The 19890-nt window shown below is 55.0% G+C and overlaps 2 protein-coding genes across 4 annotated transcripts in view; both read left to right on the top strand.

The window, feature by feature from the left end:
* The window catches only part of SCLY (selenocysteine lyase), a 33811-nt gene extending 17680 nt beyond the window's left edge, over positions 1–16131 (top strand). For all 3 annotated transcript variants that reach the window (XM_045481926.1, XM_045481928.1, XM_045481927.1), the window contains 8 exons: positions 185–312; positions 519–683; positions 1634–1740; positions 8474–8510; positions 10893–10976; positions 11549–11651; positions 13297–13372; positions 14998–16131. In XM_045481926.1, the coding sequence (XP_045337882.1) occupies positions 185–312; positions 519–683; positions 1634–1740; positions 8474–8510; positions 10893–10976; positions 11549–11651; positions 13297–13372; positions 14998–15169 (872 nt within the window). In that variant the 3' untranslated portion in view covers positions 15170–16131. The remainder of the gene's footprint in view (positions 1–184; positions 313–518; positions 684–1633; positions 1741–8473; positions 8511–10892; positions 10977–11548; positions 11652–13296; positions 13373–14997) is intronic.
* A 1071-nt stretch (positions 16132–17202) lies between these two features.
* The window catches only part of ESPNL (espin like), a 29179-nt gene continuing 26491 nt past the window's right edge, over positions 17203–19890 (top strand). Inside the window, exons 1-2 of the mRNA XM_045481929.1 lie at positions 17203–17496; positions 18726–18916. Coding sequence (XP_045337885.1) covers positions 17203–17496; positions 18726–18916 — 485 coding nt within the window. The remainder of the gene's footprint in view (positions 17497–18725; positions 18917–19890) is intronic.

A 19890-nucleotide genomic window follows, 5' to 3' on the forward strand; every position in this document is an offset into this window, starting at 1 on the left:
GCCTTCAGGTTGGCTGTTCCTGGGCACCGTGATAACGGGTGGCTTATACTCCTTGATCGGTTTTAGAACTTTTACCATCGGTTACCTTTTAATGTGGAAATACTTCTGTTAAGCTGTATCTAAATGAACTTTCAGCAGAGGTTATTTCGTAAGATTAACCTCGGTCCTTGGGTCTTTTCCTCAGCGGTCACCTTTGTGCCGGTGTCCAAGGTGAGCGGGCAGGTGGAGGTTGAGGACATCCTGGCCGCCGTCCGCCCGGCCACGTGCCTCGTGACGGTCATGCTGGCCAATAATGAGACTGGCGTCATCATGGTGAGTTGTTTATCCTTTTAAGAAAACGTAGTGCGGGATGAAGGGAGCCCACGCTCTGCTTGATTTTCTCAGGCACCACACCTGGGGCCTCTTCCTCTCATTTTTCTTGTTTGTCACCTGTCCTCCTTCACGACTCTGTGTTTCTTTCACTGGGTTTTCATGAAATCAAGGCAACATCCTCAACTGTTTCTTTTTCCCTGCTTCAGCCCATTGCTGAAATCAGTCAGCGAATCAAAGCCCTGAACCGGAAGCGGGCAGCGTCCGGACTGCCTGTCATTCTGGTGCACACAGACGCCGCGCAGGCCTTGGGGAAACGGCGCGTGGACGTGGAGGCTCTGGGCGTGGACTTCCTGACCATCGTGGGGCACAAGGTGCGTCCACAGAGGCCTCCTCCCCGCCGCGACCTCGAGGCTCACCTTCGAGCAGGGCCCACAGCGCCACTGATCGTCCGTTTGTCATCCAGGGCGCCCGGGGGACATGGTGCAGCAGCCTGCGGCCCCCGCCCGCGGGGGCTAAAGAAGGGGGGCCAGCAGCAGCTGGAGTGCCGTTTGACGCGTGGCACAGGGGGGAGAATGGGGCAGGAGGGGCCGGCCAGGCAGGGCTGTGGGTGGGTACTGAGGGCTCAGGTGAGACATAAGGCAGGTGGCTTTAGCCAGGTAGTGAGTGTTCTCTGCCGTGGGCAGAGAGTGCCTGCAGACCCCTCGCCAGCCCACTCGTGTCCCCCGCCTCCGCCGCCCCGGGGACGGAAGAGGTGGGGTTCAAGACGTTGCCTTCAATAACTTGATTGAAAGCGCGGCTCCTGAACGCAGAGGTTCAGCTCTTCTCTTTACGGTGAAAGAGAGAAACGTGAGCAGGGAACACCCTTCTGAGGCTTTGCTCATCTTTCTGGCAGTGGACCGGAACCTCAAGTAGTTTTAATCCTCTATTTTGAAGTATGGTGCTCAGCTAGTTTCCAAAGGAGTATGTGTGCTGACCTGACACCATGGCTCTTAACTGATTTTTGCAAAATGATTCAAAAACGAGTCGTACCCAGGAAAAGCCGTTGGCAATCTCTAGTTCCAGCCGCTCTCCTTTTATGAATTCTGTTCTGTGATGTGCAGTCAAGCTGTGTTGCCACTGGGCTGGGAACAGGAGTGCAGGCTCCGTCCTGGACCCCGAAGGCGATTTTGACTCCGGCACGTCCAGAATGGTGACAGGTAGCACGGTTGTGGGGCTTACACAGCACACAGGAGTTCTCTGGGTGCCTCTAAGCACTCAGCACGTGTACAGAGTAGGAACTCGGAAGGTTCTTGTTGAATAAATGACCGACCTTTCTTTCCAGTTCTATGGTCCCAGGATTGGAGCACTTTACGTCCGCGGACTCGGTGAACTTACCCCTCTGTACCCTATGCTGTTTGGAGGTGGACAGGAACGGAATTTCAGGCCAGGGTAAGATAGAAGGTTAATAGAAGTTTCTGACCTACTGGTGATACTCTTGGTCTGTAGGGCAGTAACTTGTCTTTGTCTCTCGGAAGAACTGTAGTAGCCCATTCTCTGTCACTGCTGAGTCAGAATTTGCCCCACTGATGGATTCTGCATTTAGGACTCCCAGATCTTCGGTCTCTATGGGGATGATTCAACACGGGAGCCCTCCTTGCTGAGATGTACTGCTGTTCTCATGACCGTGGGATGAGCGGGGCTGCACAGAAGCACTTGTTTCCTTTCTGGCAGCTCCTGTGTCCCCGTGACACACAGTGGTACTTTAGCCAGGACCACACCTTTTATCAGAAATGCTAATAAGAAGGAGAAACCAGAACATGGTGGTGGGTTCCTTGGGTTTTCTTTTGCGTCCTTTCTCCTGACTTAGAACTGATGAAGCCTGCAACCCAGAAACACCAATGGAAGTGTCAGCGAGGAAAAAGAAAACGTAAAGAAGAACTAAATGGAAATTTTAGAGCTAAAAACTACAGCAACCAAAGTCCGAAGCTCCGTGGATGGGCTCACCAGCAGGATAGGGGCACCAGAGGAAGGAGCCTGTGAACCGAAAGAGAACAACAGAGTTACCCAATCCAAACAGCAGGGAGGCAATAGACTGGAAAAAACTGAAACCATGCCTCAAGGACCTGTGGGACTATAGCAGAAAATCTAACATTCATTTCATTGGTGTCCCAGAACGAGAGGAGAAAGGGTGGGGATGAGAAGGAACTTGAAAAAAAAAAAAAAATTGGCTGAAAACTCCCCAAATTGGCAAGAGACCTATACCTACAGATTCAGGAAGCTGAACAAACCCCAAGCAGGATGAACCAAAGGAAATCTATGCCAAGGCATATAGTTAAACTTCTGAAAATGAAAGCCAGAGTAAAAATCTTGAAAGCAGCTAGAGGAAAAAAAAAATGACACCTTTCCTATAGAGTAAAAGTAATTCAAATGGCAGTGTATTTCTCATCAGAAACCCCGGGGGCCAGAAGGAAGTGATGCAATATGTTGCAAGTGCAAAAGCACTGTCAAGCCAGAATCCTGTACACGAGAAATACCCTTCAGGAACAAAGGGGAAAGCAAGACATTCTCAACTAAAGGAAAGCTAGCAGAATTTGTCCTCCGAAGACCAGTGCTAAAAATGACAAAAGGGAGTTCTTTAAACAGAAAGGAAATAGTAAAAAAAGGAAACATCAGAAAGGAAGGGAGGAAAGGGAAAGGAAGGGAAGAGAAGGGAAGGGAAGGGAAGGAAGCAAGCATGTTATGGGTAAATAAAATAGGCTTTCCTCTTGAGTTTTCTTAATTATATTTGATGGCTGAAGCAAAAATGATAGCACTGTCTGATGTGGTTCAAAATATATGTGGAAGAAATATTTAGGATAATTATAAATGGGGGAGGGCTAAAAGGATGTAAATGGAGGTAAGGTTCTACTCACTGGAACATCTCAAAAATGTTCAAATAACCCACAGGGAGGTAGGAAAAAGAAAACAGAGAAATAAAAAATAGAATAAACAGAAAAAAAAATTTAATGGCAGACCTAAGCCCTAACATATTAATTACATTAAACGTAAGTGATCTAAATGTAGCAATTAAAAGACAGAGCTTGGCAGAGTGAATTTTTTAAAAAATTGACCTAACTATAGGTGAGCCTTGAACAAACAACACAGGGGTTAGTGGTGCCAACCCCTGCACAGTTGAAAATCTGCATGTAACTTTTTAAATTCCCCCCAAACTTTAACTGCTAATAGCCTACTGTTGACTAGAAGTCTTACTGACAACATAAGCAGTCAATGCATATTTTGTATGTCACACGTATTATACAGTATATTCTCACAATACAGTATGCTAGCAAAAAGAAATTATGGCAAAAATTATGAGGAGAAAATACATTTATAGTACTATAAAAAACCTGCATAAAAGTGGACGCATAGTCTTCAAACCTGTGTTGTTCAAGGGTCAAGTATATACGCTGTCTTTAAGAAACTCACTTCACATATACTGATAGAGGCTGAAAATTAAAAAGTGGAAAAATATGTATCAGACAAACCTTAATCAAAGGAAAGCAGGAATGGCTATATAACATTAGATAAAGGAGACTCTAGAGCAGAGAAAATTACCAGACACACAGAGGGGACATTATATAATGATTAAAGAGTTAGTCCACCAAGAAGTCCTAGCAATCCTAAATGTCAATGCTCTGCACGATAGAGCTGCAAAATAGTGTGAGGCAAAAACAGATTGAACTGAATGAAAAGAGAAATAGTCAACCCACAACTGCACTTGGAGACGTCAACATCCTTCTCTCAACAACGGATACAACAACTAGACAAAAGTCAGCCAGGATATGGAAGAACTCAGTCATACCCAACAACCAACAGATTGAAGTGTTTAGAACACTTCATCCAACAGCAGCAAAATATACATTCTTTCCAAGTGCCATAGAATATATACTAAGATAGACTATGTTCTGTGCCGTTAGACAAACCTCAATAAATTTGAGGAACTGAGGCACCCAGTGGTTCAGTCAGTTAAGCATCTGACTTTGGCTTGGATCATGGTCTCACAGTTCTTGAGTTTGAGCCCCACATCTGTGCTGATGGCTCAGAGCCTGGAGCCTGCTTTGGATTCTGTGTCTCCCTCTCTCTCTGCCCCTCCCCCACTCATGCTGTGTGTCTGTGTCTCCCAAAAATAAAACATATTTTAAAATTAAAAAAAAACAACTACAATTCACTTAATATGAGAGTAGATCATTTAAATAGCTTTATAATTATTAGGAAAAGGAGATTCATTTTGTAATTAAAAAAAATTTTTTTAATGTTTATTTTTGAGAGAGACAGAGACAGAATGCGAGTGGGTTAGGGGCAGAGACAGAGGGAGACACAGAATCCAAAGCAGGCTCCAGGCTTCGAGCTGTCAGCGCAGAGCCTGACGTGGGGCTTGAACCCACGAGCTGTGAGATCATGACCTGAGCTGAAGTCGGACGCTCAACCAACTGAGCCACCCAGGCGCCCCCATTTTGTAACTTTAAACCCCCCAAAAATAAATCTCCAGGGCCAGATAGTTTCATGAGAGAATTCTGCCAAACATTTAATGAATTAACACCATTTCTATGCAGTCTCTTCGAGAAAAGTGGAGGAAGGAACATTTCCCCAATTCGTTTTATGAATTTATACCCAAACCAGACAAAGGTGGTATAAAAAAAAAAAAAAAAAAAAAAAAAAAACTATGGACCAGATATCCCTCATGAATTCAGATGCAGAAATCTTGAACAAAATATTAGCAAATGGAATTCAGCAATATATAAAAATAACACACACACCACGATAAAACGGAGTTTGTTCCAGGAATTCAAGGCTGGTTCAGTATTCAAAAATCAATCTATGCAATATAGCATAGTAAAGAAGAAAAATAACATCATTTAATGTAGAAAAAGCATTTAACAAAATTCAACATTTATTCATTAAGAAGTCTCACAATGATATGACCAGAGAACTTCTTCAGTTTGAAAAGGGCATTTACAAGAAAATCTACAGCTAACATCATACTCAGTCGTCAAAGCCTGAATGTTTTACCCCTATGATCAGGAACAATCTGGGGATGTCCACGCTTACCTCTTTTTCAACAGTTCTGGAAGTTCTAGTCCGTGCAGAAGGCAAGAAAAGGAAATATGAGGGATACAGATTGGAAAGGAAGAGGTAAAACTGTCCCTATTTATAGTCTGTAGAAAATCCCAAGAAGTATATAAGAAAACGCCTAAGACTGATAAGTGAATTCAGCAAGATCACAGGTTACAATACAAACATACAAAAATCAACTATATTTTTATACATTGGTAATGAACATATGAACAACAAAATTAAAAAATACAATACCATTTATAATCACTCAAAAATAGAAAGCTAACAAAATGTGTACAGGACTTGTAAGCCAATAACTACACGATGTGGACGAAAGAGAGCAAAGATCTAGATAAGTGGAGAGATATACTCTGTTCATGGATCAAAAGACTCAGTATATAAAGATGTCAATTCTCCCCAAACTGGTAAATGTTTAGTCCAGTCTCTAACAAAAACCCAGCAAGTAAACCAATGGAACAGAATAGATACAATCAGAAATATGCCGAAATGATTTTTGACAAAGATACAAACGTAATTCAGTGGAGGAAAGATTCTCTTTCGACAGATGGTGCTAGAACAATTAGACATCCTTGGTCAGGAAACCACCCTCCATCTAAGTCTCACATCTTATAAAATATTAACTCAAGATACATGATGAACTTAATGTAAAACATAAAACTATAAAACTTTTAGAAAACAAAAACAGGAAAACATCTTCAGGCTCTAGGGCTCAGCAAAGAGATCTTAGACTTGATACCAAAAGTATCCATAAAAAGGAAAATTGATAAACTGAACTTCATCGAGATTTAAAACTTTCACCCTGCAAAAGACTTTGTTAAGAGGATGAAAAGACAAGCTGGGCACTGGGAGAATAGGTTCTCAAATGATGGCTTCAACAAAGGATTAGTATCTAGTATATATAAAAAACACTCAAAATTCAACAGCCCAAAACCCCAAACAATTCAGTCAAAAAATGGGCGAAAGACATAAACAGGCATTTCACTAAAGAAGATACACAGACAGCAAAGAAGCACATGAAATGATAATCAACATCGTTAGCTATTACGGAAATGCAAAAGAAACTTCAGTGAGCATCATCCGACACCTATCAGCATGGCTAAAACAAAACCCTATGACAACACCGAGTGCTGAGAGTACAGAGACACGGCATCACTCATACACGGCTGATGTGAGTTTGAAGTGGTCCACCCACTCTGGAAAACAGCCTGGCAGTTTCTTTTAAAATTAAATATGCACCCATCATACAACCTAGGAATTTCACTCCTGGACATTCATCCCAGAGAATGAACACTTGTATTTACACAAAAATCTGTACACGAGTGTGTATAGCAGCTTTATTTATAATAGCCCCAAAGTGCAAACAACCCAGATGTCCATTAATGAGTGAATGGCCTAAAAGGCTGTGGCACATCTGTACCGTGGACACTACCCAGTAACGAGAAAGAATTCACTCTTGATACACACGACAGCCCAGAATCTCCGGCGAGTTGTGGTGTATGAAAAAAGCCAATGCCCCAAAGTTATAGCTCTCTAATTCCATTTATAGAACATTCTGAAAACGACAAAATTAGAGGTGGCGGACAGATTAGCAGTTGCCAGGAGTTAAGGAAGCAGTGGGGCTGCAGGGAGGCTGCTCTGGTTATAAAAGGCCAACGGGGGGACCTTTGTGGCAGAAATGTTCTGTATCTTATCCGTATCCTGGTTGTGATCTTGTGCTATAGTGTTATTAGGGCAAAGCTGAGTGACAGAATGCCTCTATAGTATTTCTTATAACCACACCTGACTCTACATTTTCTTAAAAAAAAAAAAACAGTTTAAAAAAAAAGGGCAGGGGGCACCTGGGTGGCGCAGTCGGTTGGGCGTCCGACTTCAGCCAGGTCACGATCTCGCGGTCCATGAGTTCGAGCCCCGCGTCGGGCTCTGGGCTGATGGCTCAGAGCCTGGAGCCTGTTTCCGATTCTGTGTCTCCCTCTCTCTCTGCCCCTCCCCCGTTCATGCTCTGTCTCTAACTGTCCCAAAAATAAATAAACTTTGAAAAAAAAAATTTTAAAAAAAAGGGCAGAACGTCAGGTGTTCTGGAAGCTCAGTAGGAGGACAGGGAGGGGGAAGCAGGGTTTGCGTTGCTCTAGATGGAGGGTAGAGGGCCAACCGAACGCCCTGAGGGAGGGAAGGCTCCAGGTTCTACAGGGGGTCCTGACTCTTCCACGTGGGCAGCCCCTGCCCAGGCAGTCACAGGTGGTAGGCCTCTGAGAGGTGCTCTTGCTCTGGACGAGCTGCCCTACAGGTGAGTGGGGTGAGGTCTCAAGAGGGAGTGTCCCGGACCTTCCCCAGGTGTCAGAGCCCGTCTCCGGGGACACAACTGACCAATAAACCTGTCAAAGGACGCTCAGCAGGGTCATGTTACCTGTACTACCCTGCGCTTCGAGTTCACTTGTCCCCTTATCTCCTGGGCAGCAAGCAGCCGCCAGCCCCAAATGTTTACAAAAGCTTTGTGTAGCCAAAACTTAAAATTAAGAAAATTAATAAGTTAATGAAAATAGAGTGAAGAGTTCTGCTTTTAGCTTGTTAGATCTGAGCGAGAGCCACCCGCCTGCAGGGGCCCTCCTGTCCCTCTCCTGCACACACACAATCTCTAACAACAAAGGATTCGTCCCGTATGATGGTTGAGAGGCTGCAGCTGAAGGGAGCAGTGTTGAGCTGAGGTCTTTGGACCCCTGCCTGGTTCGACAGGGAGGCCCAAAGAGGCAGGCCCTGGGGTCTGCAGTTGGAGGAGGGGTCTCTCCTGGGTGGGAAGAGGATCCAGACAGGATGGTCACTGCGGACACCCGACATAATATTGCCCAAGATGGGCTGTGTCAACTGGGACTGGACCGGGAGTGTCCACATGGAGGGATTGGGGGCCTGCGGCTGCCACTGAGGCAGCCACATGGCACACGGCTAGGAAAAATGTTGGTGTAATTTTGTTTTTATTTTAATTCATGACTTCTGCAGACAGGATTCCTTCCTGGGACACTTGCTAGTTGCTTTGCGTGGAAATAGGATTGAATGAATCCCTTGTCTCTTACAGGACAGAGAACACCCCAATGATTGCCGGCCTTGGGAAGGTAAGCCTTGCTGACCTTGGACAGGCGAAGCGGGTGCTTTGTCTCATGTGTAGGAAAACCTGAGTCTTGCTCCAGGGGTGTCCCCTTTACTCCCCCGTGCACAACACCCCGACACCTGATGTGGTGCAGGGGGGGGAGGCTTCCACAGGGGACAATTCTGGGGCACCAGCTGGGTGTCCTACAGTTTAACTCAACTCTCACACTGTCCACCTGGAAATGGCGTCAGACCCTGCAGGCCAAGTGCCGAGGCCCCCAAGACTGCCCCCACCAGCCCCACGTCACACGCCAGTTGTCAGTCCCAGCAGCCAGCTATAGATCTGAGGTTCCCGTGACCCCCTCCTCGGGTTCAGTTAGTTTGCCAGAACGGCTCACAGAAGTTACAGAAACACTTTGCTCACTAGATTACTGGTTGAGTGTGAAAGGATGTCCTAAAGGAGACAGACATCCAGACGGAAGAGACGCGCAGGGCAAGGTGTGGGGGAGGTGCTATCCCGGCAGCACCTGCATGTGTTCGGCAACCCGGAAACTCTCTAGACCCACGCTATTGGGATTTTTATGGAGGCTCTCATCAGTCCTTCACTCCATGTTTAGCGCCCCCCCACCCCCTCCGGAGAATGTGGTAGCGGGGTGAAAATTCCAAGCCTCTAGTCATGACTCAGTGACCAGTGCCCTCCCAGAGCCCACCCGGAGTCTCCACGTTAGAATAAAAGATACTCGTATCTCCTGGGAAATCCCGAGGGGTTTAGGAACGCTGTGTCAAGAACCGAAGTCTAAATACTAGAACAGGAGGTGCTCCTAGCTCTTATCGCTTAGGAAATCACAGGGGTCTCAGGAGCTCTGTGCCGGGACCCAGGCACTGAGGCCTATTTTTTTCCATCATCTCATGATCTGTTTCCCCAGGACTTTGGGACAGATCATGTTCGTGAGCCCAACAAATGGACTGATGTTAGAAAAAGCCGCAAGTTATATTCATCATCCCAGAAGTATACTTTTTGAGTTCTGTAGAGTGGGTTGCACGTGCTTAGCGTTGAAAGCGAAAAGCCCTTTCCTCAAGCCTCTGCTGATATGAGAAACATAGTCATGTCTTCACAGCAGAGACCAACGGTCAGGCCCACAGGTTTGCTGGGCCCCCGGGCCGCCCCGGCACCCCCCTGGTTGTCCTTCCAGGGTGGCGTTTGCAGCAGGAGATCCCATATGCTGGCACCTCAGCTCCCTGCTGCAGCTGCACCTTCGCCCGCATTCTCTGACTGTCCCCCGTTTCCCTACCCGTGCCCCACTCCCTGGAGATGACTCCCAGGCCGGTCCGGGTGTCCTCCCGGCTTCCCTCCCTCCCTGTGCGCTTCCCGAGGAACCGCCCCTCCTGCCTGTGCCCTCCGTGCACCTCCTCCTGTGCCTCTCCACTAGAATGTTCCCAGCTTTCCAGACTGCCTTTCCGACCGCCCTGCAGCCTCCTCCCCAGCCTTCCCACCGCCATACGGCCTGCCGGCCAACCTCCTGATGCCCCCCAGCCTCCCCTCTACAACTAACATCGCCCTCGGGGCTCTCCCCCTGTCCTGCGGCTCCACCACCAGCCTGTGCTCAGGGCTTTGAACTTGGCATCTCAGGGCAGGTCCTGACCTTTCTCCTGAGAGACCCACATCCCCCACTGCTTACTTGGCACTCCCGCTGGGCGGGCACACGCGTCTCCTCCCTGGCTCCCCTCCCTCTCCATGGTGCCTGCCGCCATCCAGCACCTCATTGGAGAAATCTAGGAGATGCCTTGTCCTGCCTGGCCCTCGTCCCCTGCACCTGATGAGCAGCCAGTGAGTCCTGCGTCCTGTCTCCACAATATACTGAGGTCTGCGGCCTGTGCGTCTCCAGGGCCTACCCGTCTGGACCGGGTCATCCCCATCTGTAGTCTGCACTTAGCTCCTGATCTTGTCTGTCCTGGGCGCCCCGGCCTTGTCCCCCTCCCTCACTCTGTGCTGGGAACACACCTGCCCCTCCCTCTCCCTCTGCCGTGGCCGTGAACACCCTCACTCTGTGCACAACCACCCCCACGCCCCTGCCCCCGTCTGCATGATGCTGTCCTCGTCTCTGGAACGGAGCTGCTGGAACCGGCAGGATCTCTGGTGCCGGGAGGTGTCAGGCAGGGCCTGATAAAGTAAATTCCTGTTGAACAGGTGGAGATAACTCTTCCGAAGCACGTATCCTGGCCCCTGGCACACGGTGGCACTCAGTAAACATGATCTATTCCTGATGTTGCAGAAAATGAGCACTGTGAGGAAATGTCACTTCTCTGTTATGAGTAAATCTCACCTCCGCTCTTGAAGGCTGCTTTATTCTCCTTTGTTCTAGGACAACTGAGCATACTTTTTCCCTCTGCTGTTCCTGTGTCCCCAGGCTGCGGAGCTGGTGACCAAGAACTGGGAGGCTTACGAGGCCCACATGAGAGACGTTCGCGACTACCTGGAGGAGAGGCTGCTGGTGAACCCCGGGATCCGCGGGGACGGGGTTGGGGGTGGGGCTGCGAGCCCAGGATCCGCGGGGGCGGGGCTGTGAGCTAGGGGGTCACGGGGTGGGGGTGGGGCTGTGAGCGCGGGATCCGCGGGGGCGGAGCATGCGGTCAGCCCCATCCTTCCCCGGTTGAGCGTGAGGGTGGAGGTCGGCGCCACCCCAGGCAGCAGACAGGGCAGGGGTTGACTGGGTCAGGGGGCTCTGAGGACAGTCGGGGGAGGTTGGAGGACAGAAGCCCAAGTCCGAACCCCCCCCCCCCCCCATGGGCTCTAGGCCTGTGGGCCGGTCTCGGCCGCCACGTGTGGGAAATGCCACAGAACTAGTGTATCTGGGGGTTGCACGGGGAAGAGCCACCGTATTCAGAACTTTTTGTCCTTGTTAACTTTGCTTACCAGTTTCCGTAACTATTATGGGCCGCTGCTTATTGATGAAATCATTATTTTATGTGACGAGGTTGGGATTTTGTCTTCCAGAAAAGGCTCAAGGTCAAACCGTTGATGGGGGTGGGGGGAGGGGCTTTGAAACCGCCGTTGGTTTTTCAGGCTGAATTTGGCAAGCAGAGAATCCATCTGAACAGCCGCTTTCCAGGGACTGAGCGACTTCCCAACACCTGCAACTTTTCCATCCGGGGACCCCAGCTCCAAGGTGAGCAGGGTCTGTAGGTCCGCGTCGGGTGGTGGGCGTGGTGGGAGCAGACGGGGCACCGGGAGCAGCGCAGCCTTGCTGTCCCCAGGAGGCTGGGCCCCTGTGCGCCGCTTCCTGCTCTCCCTGCCTGGGCTTACTGCTCTGGGCAGGTGGCACCCCGGGCGCAGCGCCTGCCCCAAGCTGATGGGGAATGAGGTGACAGGGACTAGGCTTTAGATCGGCTCGTCCATTTCTGTCAGCAGGTTTGACACAATATCTTATGAGGATAAGGGAGAGGAGACAGGTCAGCTTTAAAATTTGGCCCAGAGTCAGGACGAAGTGCACGTCTGTGGGGTTCATTCGTTCCTGCGATGACAGGTCTCCCCTGCTGGAAACCCAGGGATGAAAATCAGGCCTGGCTCCCCCAGTGCCCTGAGGCCAGTTCCCAGCACAGGGGAGCCTCTCTGCAGAGCAGTCCTGACTGTGTAGGGAGGAGGTGGTTGCCTCCTGGGCAGGGAGGAGCGCAGCCCTTCTGCACCATGTAGGGGGGTGGCTGCACTATGTAGGGGGGCGGGGGGCACAGCCGTGACCACAGCGGATGGGAACCTGGGCTGGATGCTTTCTCGCTGCGAAGGAGCCTAGGCTGTTGTCTGCCTCTCCGGCTCGCCTTGCTGTGGGAAAGAAAGTTCCTGTCACCTTCCCCATTTTTGGGGGGCAGATGTACTGTATTCAGTGATGACCTATGTTAATTTAAATGAGACAGATTTGGGGCGCCTGGGTGGCGCAGTCGGTTAAGCGTCCGACTTCAGCTAGGTCACGATCTCGCGGTCCGGGAGTTCGAGCCCCGCGTCAGGCTCTGGGCTGATGGCTCAGAGCCTGGAGCCTGTTTCCGATTCTGTGTCTCCCTCTCTCTCTGCCCCTCCCCCGTTCATGCTCTGTCTCTCTCTGTCCCAAAAATAAATAAATGTTGAAAAAAAAAAAAATGAGACAGATTTTTGTTTGTTTGTTTGTTTATTTTTGAGACGGAGAGAGACAGAGCATGAGCAGGGGAGGGGCAGAGAGAGGGGGAGACACAGAATCCGAAGCAGGCTCCAGGCTCCGAGCTGTCAGTGCAGAGCCTGATGCGGGGCTCAAACTCAGAGATTGCAAGATCATGACCTGAGCCGGAGTTGGACGCTCAACCGACTGAACCCTCCAGGCGCCCGAGATTGTTTTTTTAATTAAGTCAGTAGATTTATTATTTTAATTTCTGTGCTTACAAAAGAAAAGGAGGTGCCTTCCTTAATAAAGCCACCCCCCTGGGTGGCTCCACCTCCAGAAAACACACATGTTACGCTGAAGTGTTACTACCGGGAAGTGTTACTATTAAGGAAGGCAGCTGCTGAGAATTCTGAGCATCCTTCCTGGGCACTTGATCGGAAGTAACGTTTCAAGGGCAGTTTTATGAGGCAGCATCGTGTGCGAGAGGAGCCATTTTCTCTGGGTTTTGCTGCCCGGTCACCTAGGATGAGAGGGTCCTGTGCCCTGGAACCTCCGCGCGCCCCCCCTCCCCCACAGGTGGCCTGAGGGAGGTGGCCTCAAAACGTGGCAGGAGGGTCGAGAAGAGGTGGACAGGTGGGGCCCGCCTGCACCATCCACCTCAGAGCCGCGTGCCGTGTCTCCGCAGGCCATGTGCTGTTGGCACAGTGCAGGACGCTGCTGGCCAGTGTGGGGGCCGCCTGCCACTCGGACCAGGTAGATCGGTAAGTGCTCCGGTGCTGGGCCGCGGTGTCCAGGGCGCATCCAGCAGCCAGGACAGGCCACTGGTCCTGGGGTTTCCAGAGCTGCGCAGCCAACGGGGACACAAAAAGTGACCAGACACCGCAGGGCCGAGGGGAGGAGGGGAAACTGCAGCCTAAGGGAGGTCGTGAGGGAGGGAAGGGGCAGGGCAGGCCGCAGGAGCTCCCTTCGTCCTCAGAAAGTGGGGGTCTTCTGAAGGGTTGAGACAGGCCTGTGGACACCTGTCTGATGCAGGGGGATTACAGGACAGCAGGCCCAGGCAGTCAGCCATGGCCGAGGCAGGAGGGGACAACTGTGGGGCCCGGACATCGGTGGCAGTGGCTGGACCCCGGTGGAGGAGGAGCAGGGGTTCGGCTTCCCACTTGCCGTGAGCGGGGGTGGGGGTTTGGGCCGCAGAGGCGGGCGCAGTGCTGGAGAGACAGAGCAGAGCCGTGGTCAGCAGCGGGGTGTCACAGAGTCTGTGGCTGCGCACGTGAGCTTGAGCGCGGCAGGCCAGAGCTCTCCTGTGGGCTGCGTGGGGATGACAGGGCCTCCTGGGGGCCTCAGAGCCCTGCAGGGGACACTGCATGAGGGCAGGTGGGGTCAGGGGCTGGCATGTGGCAGCCAGAGTGAATGTCAGGAGCAGTGAGGCCAGCCGGTGTGGAGTGCAGAAGGGGGGCGCAGGGGGCTGCCCCTTACCAAGTGCTCCTGTAGTCGCGGCTCAGAGTGCTCCCCACAGCCCTCAAGAAAGGATCTGAGCGGCCCATTCCCCAGATGAGGAAACTGAGATAGCCCCAAGATGAGGGGGAGGGGAGTGAGGAGGATGAGGAGGGGCCGACAGCACAGCAGGTAAGGGACATGTGTCCAGGTGGCCCCTGCAAGGGTAGGAGGGGGAGGGGTGGAGGCAGCTGCTCACTGCCCCCTGGCCGTGCCCCTCGGGAACAGGAAGTGACGCCACCCAGCCAGGGGAGGGCCAGGGGCCAAGAGCCGTGAGCTGTGTCACCTCTCACCTGCATGGACCCTTGGTGACCAGGGGCGATGGAAGTCACCCCTTCCACATAGCCCTGTGCACGAGGGGTGTTTATCTGGACGGTTTTCAGGGCACCGTATGTGACAGGGACTCCCGGGACTGTGCGTGTGGGAGGCCCATGGGCCCTGAACAGTGAACCCTCCGGAGCGAAGGGCTCCGGAGCTGCCCTACGAGTGGTTTCTAAACTCTGAAAACGCTGGTGGGGCCCCGTGTGCCAGGGCCTGGCACTGGGGGCTGTGGAAAACACAGCCCCCGCCTGTCGGCTCTCGCCTCTCGGTGCGGCTGTGTGTCTCCCCAGAGACCTGTCACTCTCCTCGAGTATGAGAAGCCCTGTGTCCCAGGTGCTTGGGCTGTCTTGGTGCCCGCCTACCCTGGGGCTGATGGGCCGTGTGGAGCCCGAGCACCAGCGGTGGGCCCGGAGGTACTTGGCAGAGAGGGGAGCAGGTCTATGCAGCCCCAAGCCGGGGAGCCGGCCGGGAACAGAAGGGGCAGGGTCCCTCCCCAAGCCCCCAGGAGCACAGGAGAGCCTCTCCTCCAGCGGCTGACGCCGGCTCTCCCCACCCCCACCCCCACCCCCAGGCCATCCCCAGTGCTGCTGAGCTGCGGCATCCCCTTCGACGTGGCCAGGAACGCACTCCGGCTCAGCGTGGGCCGCAGCACCACCAGGGCCGAGGTGGACCTCGTCGTGCAGGACCTGAAGCAGGCCGTGGCCCGGCTGGAGGGCCCGCCTGGCGCCAGGGGCGCCTCATAGGAAGCCCTTTGTGGGCACAATGCAGACGGCTCCCATCTTAATCCTTGCAAGTCTTCGCTTTGTCCCGGAGAGTCTGACACAGCGACTGGACTGTGCGTGCGTGTGTGTGCGTGTGCGCGTGTGTGTGCACCTGCATGCGTGCGCGTGAGGCCTTCAGGCCTCCTCCCCTATCCTCGGGTCAGGCAGACGCCACAGGTGCTCACAGGCCCAGGACACAGACGCCTGTGTGGGACTGTCACCGTCACTGCTGCCCAGTGGCCTCGATTGAGGTGGAGACGTTTCGGCCACGTGCTCCCCCGTGGGAAGTGGGGTGAGCCGTTTTTATCCAGAAGACAGATCCTAGTATCTATAAGCGATTGTCGGTCGTATCATGAGAATAGGAAACCTGATTTTTGCTGCAGTCACGGCCTCCCCTACGTGTTTGCACAGCAGTCGTCTGTGTGCCCTCCCCTCGTGCCCAGGGCCCTCTGCAAGCCCTTGCTCGACAGGTGGGGGCCCCCCGAAGGTCAGGCCCCACTCCCTGCTCCGCGTCCTCCTGCTTCCCCATCCCGCCTGTCCCTCACTCAGCCCTCCAGCCACTGCGCCCCTCCCTGCACCTCCCTGCACACAGCCCTCAGGCCCCGCAGTCTTTTCCTTTTGGTCAATTGCTCAGGGTTTCAGCTCAGACATGGGCGCGACTGGGCTTGGGGTCATTCCTGAGCAGTGGGAGTCAGTCTGGCCCTGGCTCCGCCCGCGTCGTAATCTCATCCACGGAAGGATTCTTTTATTGTCACAAGTGCTCTGTGGTGTCCTGGTACACCTCAGCGCTCAGGCTCCCAGAGACACTTAACACAGGAGTGATTTTTTAATTGAATAAACACTTTTAACGTGTGGCTTCAAGGTGTAAAGAGCTACGTGATGACATTGAGGCCACAGTTGTCAGAAATTAAGTGAACTAATAAAATATTTCAGTGCTTGTGTGAGGCGTTTTGTGGTTTCTCTAGCAGGTGTTTTCTCTGGGGTTCATAGCGTGTCTGAGCCGGCCTCGGAGGCGGAGTCGGAGGGTTGGGCAGTGACCCCAATTTGTCACCATATGATTAGGCTTCAGCTTCAGAAATTCAGCTTGAGGTTGTGTGTCTGGGGGCCCTTAAGAACAGGTCACTAAAGTTGAGCGTCCTGCTGCCTCTGGGCAGAGGCCTCGGTGACCCCAACTTGCCCAGCGAGAAACGAAGGGTGTCCAGCCCCAGTGAAGAGAGCAGTCTGGGAAAGACGTGTGGCAGCTCAGACTGCCCTGCGGACCCCCAGCTGCAGCCCCAGAGACTCGGTCGCTGCGGCTGGGGACCGGGCTGAGCCGGGGGCCCCGAGACCCTCGCTCACCTGGGAGGCCTTCGTGTGCAGTGTCAGAGCCCTGTGCCCCTTGCTGGCTCTGCAAAGCTGCTGTACCCCAGAGGTTCCTGGAGCCTCCGAGGTCTAAGGCCAGCCGAATGCCCTCGGCTCCCTGGGTGAAGACGTGGCCAGAACGTGCAGACTCCAGCTCACGTGCTGGTAAGTGGCCCAGAGAGGGCCCCACTGTGAAGAGCGGAGTCTCTCGGGTGGCCTCTCCCCCATGCCCCTGGGCCAGCACAGCCTCAGGCTGCTGCCCGGACCTGAGGAAGCAGATGCTGGGGAGCCTTCCCCCTTCTTGGAGGGACACGTGTAGCTGTGAACACACACCAGACACAGGAAGTCCATCTCGGGACGAGGGACGGCGCGCAGCTCCTTAGCGCTGGTTCCGAGGGACAAACGGGCACCGTCCAGCCGCGGGACGGTAGCCGCCGGACGCGGACCCTTCCCCTGGGCCCCGGGCCCTCCGCCCACCGCAGCTCTGGGCACCGTGGGAGTGGCTTGGGTAGTCCCCACAGCCTGCCCCCCCTCCCCGCACCCCCCTGCCGCCTCCCATCTGCCCTGTGTGCCGCTTATCGGTAACCGGAGCCGGGAGCTGCGTCCACGCCTGAAACAGGAAGCCGCGGCCTGTGTGCGAGCCGCCGAGAGCCACCGGGTGGCCGGGCCGGAGGATGGAGGGGCAGCGGGCGCTCGCGGCCGCCAAGGACGGGGACCTGGCCACCCTGAAGCGGCTGCTGGAGGCCGGTGCCCTGGGCCCGGGCATCGTGGACGCCCTGGGGGCCGGCTTGGTGCACCACGCCGCCCGGGCCGGCCGCCTGGCCTGCGTCAAGTTCCTGGTGCGGCAGGCCGAGCTGCCCGGCAGCCAGCGGGCCCACAACGGGGCCACGCCGGTGCACGACGCCGCGGCCACGGGCAGCCTGGCCGAGCTGCGCTGGCTGGTGCGCGACGGAGGCTGCGGCCTGCAGGTGAGCGGGACAGCGGCTGGGCTGGGGCCAGTGTCCGCGTGGATCGGGGGAGGCGGGAGCCGTGGGCCAGGGAGTCTGGAGCTTTGGGCTCCCGTGGGCACCGCGGCCCTGGGTTGTTTCGGGGACTCGCCGTGCCAGCCCCACGGTCCCTGCCCCACGGCCGCCTCATCCCAAACCAGCACAAAGCCCTTGTGAGCCAAGGCCGCCTCCTAAGCCACCTCGTGTTCCCTGGGGCCAGCAGCACAGAGTGGCTGCACTCTCTCCCCATGCCCGCCTCCACCCTGGGGCACGTGGCCTCCACATGAGCGAGCCTGGCCTCCACACAGGGGCACCCAGCCTCCACACCCGAGCGCCTGGCCTTGCCAGTGGAGGGCTCGCCAGTGTCCTCAGGACTGGGCGTGGGGCCTGTTTCCCACAGGGTCTAGAAAGGCGTGTGTAGAGAAGTGCGGTGGGCACACGGGCTCAGGAGCTGTGGGCACCCGCTTGTACAACTGGGGACCTTGGTGGGTGACAGCAGACGCCCTGCGGTGGGGGGCCGTGGGCTGAGAGCCCTCATGGTAAGAAGAAGGGTCTCCAGGGCTCCTCTCCCTTTTCCTGCCCGCCTGGTGTCCCTTTGTGCAGCCGGAGGACGGGGAGGACAGTGAACAAGCCCTGAGAGGGCACGAGCGCACCCTCCCGGGGGTCACGCTGGGTCCCGGGGCAGGGAACTCTCACTGGTCCCAGCTGAGTGTGCGGCGGCCTCCGTACCGCCGTCCCCATCAGCTCTCCCCATGGCCCGAGGGGCGGCAGGGCAGGGGCGGTCCCCACTTCTGTGCCGGGGGGCACAGCACACTGGGTGTGCTGGCACCTGTGGTGGGAATGCTTCTGGCCGTGAGGCCCGGGGGTGGCAGGTGGGGGCCCGGCAGGGGTAGGGGACAGACCAGCAGGCCGCAGAGCCTGACATGGACACGGTTGGGCCAGCGGAAGCCCTTCTGGCTGCAAGCCAAGTACAGAGAGGCCGGGGTGCAGCGGGGTGACGGGTTTGGACCTGGGGACCTGGACATGAGCCCACACCCCGCCTCCTCCCTCGAGCAGGTCAGCTGGCCCAGCCAGCAGGGGGGGAGAGCGGAAGCTGCGGGCGGGTGGGCGGGCAGTGTGGGCTGGGCGGCCGGCTCTGGCGCTGGAGGGTGCCGCCCGGCAGGGGTGGGTCCGGACCTGCCACGGCTCACGGCCCCTCTGTGCCCCCGCAGGACCAAGACGACTCGGGGGTGTCCCCGCTGCACCTGGCCGCCCGCTTCGCACACCCCGTGCTGGTGCAGTGGCTGCTCCGAGAGGGCCACGCGGCCACGCTGGAGACTCTGGAGGGGGCCTTGCCGCTGCACCACGCAGCTGTCAGTGGGGACCTGACCTGCCTGAAGCTCCTGGCGGCCGCCCACGGCAGGTGAGGACCCAGGGCACCGCCAGTGCGGCCACTGGGGAGTGCTGGCCTCTGAGGAGGCTGCGCCGTGGGGGCAGAGGAGGTTGGGGGACAGGCGGCAGGGAAGAACGTTGATCCTGCAGGCCGAGGGCAGTGCAGGTGCCAGGACAGGTGGGGCAGGCAGACTGGGGCGCGTTCTTGCTGTGTGGAGGGGCAGCGGGGACAGCCAGGAAGCTCCCTGTGATGCTCAGGCGGCTCCCGGCTCCGCCTCGGGGCCACCCCAGGTCCTAGGTTCCCCCAGCTGGGAAGGTGGGGACCCTCAGCTCACCTGAAGGGACCAGAGGCCCAACAGTGCGCTCAGGAGGGTACGGAGGTCCCTGTCAGGGTTATCCTGCCACATTGCCCCATTCTCACCCTGGGAACCCCTCCAGGACGGCCCGTCTCGTCTTGGTGGCCCTGTGCCCGCTGCCCGGAGTTGGTGGGTGGGTGAACTGGGTGTGGCAGGGGGCAGCACAGTCCCCATCCTCATTGTGAGTGCTCTCCAGTCCTTGCCCCACATAAAGGATGCCGTGGGCACGGTGATGGGCCATCTAGGGGTCCCATGCACGTGGCCTTCCCACCGCCTGTTCCCAGGGCTGCTGTCCTGGCTGGGTGTGGGACTTAATGTCCACCCCACACCTGACCTAGCCTGTCTCCCCAGAAGCCGCCTGCCTCTGGCCGCGCCCGTCTCCTCGGGGGCCTCTTGTTGGGATGGCTGGCTCTTCGGCTGACCCACGCGTGTCCCACTGCAAGGCCTGACACAGCCCAGCGGTGGAACGCTGATCTGTGCCTTCTGATCCCAACCCCTCGGGGAAGGTCTTGGGGACTTGCTTCTATGGACACTCTCTGGCCAGCCACACAGTGTCTCTTAGACTCACCGTTTTGAAAGTAGTTTCTACCATTGAAAACCTGGAGATTTCACATCAAAACACACAAGTGTGCACGTGATGTCTCACGCC

The sequence above is a fragment of the Leopardus geoffroyi genome, chromosome C1 (genome assembly GCF_018350155.1).
Source record: "Leopardus geoffroyi isolate Oge1 chromosome C1, O.geoffroyi_Oge1_pat1.0, whole genome shotgun sequence".
NCBI lineage: Eukaryota > Metazoa > Chordata > Mammalia > Carnivora > Felidae > Leopardus > Leopardus geoffroyi.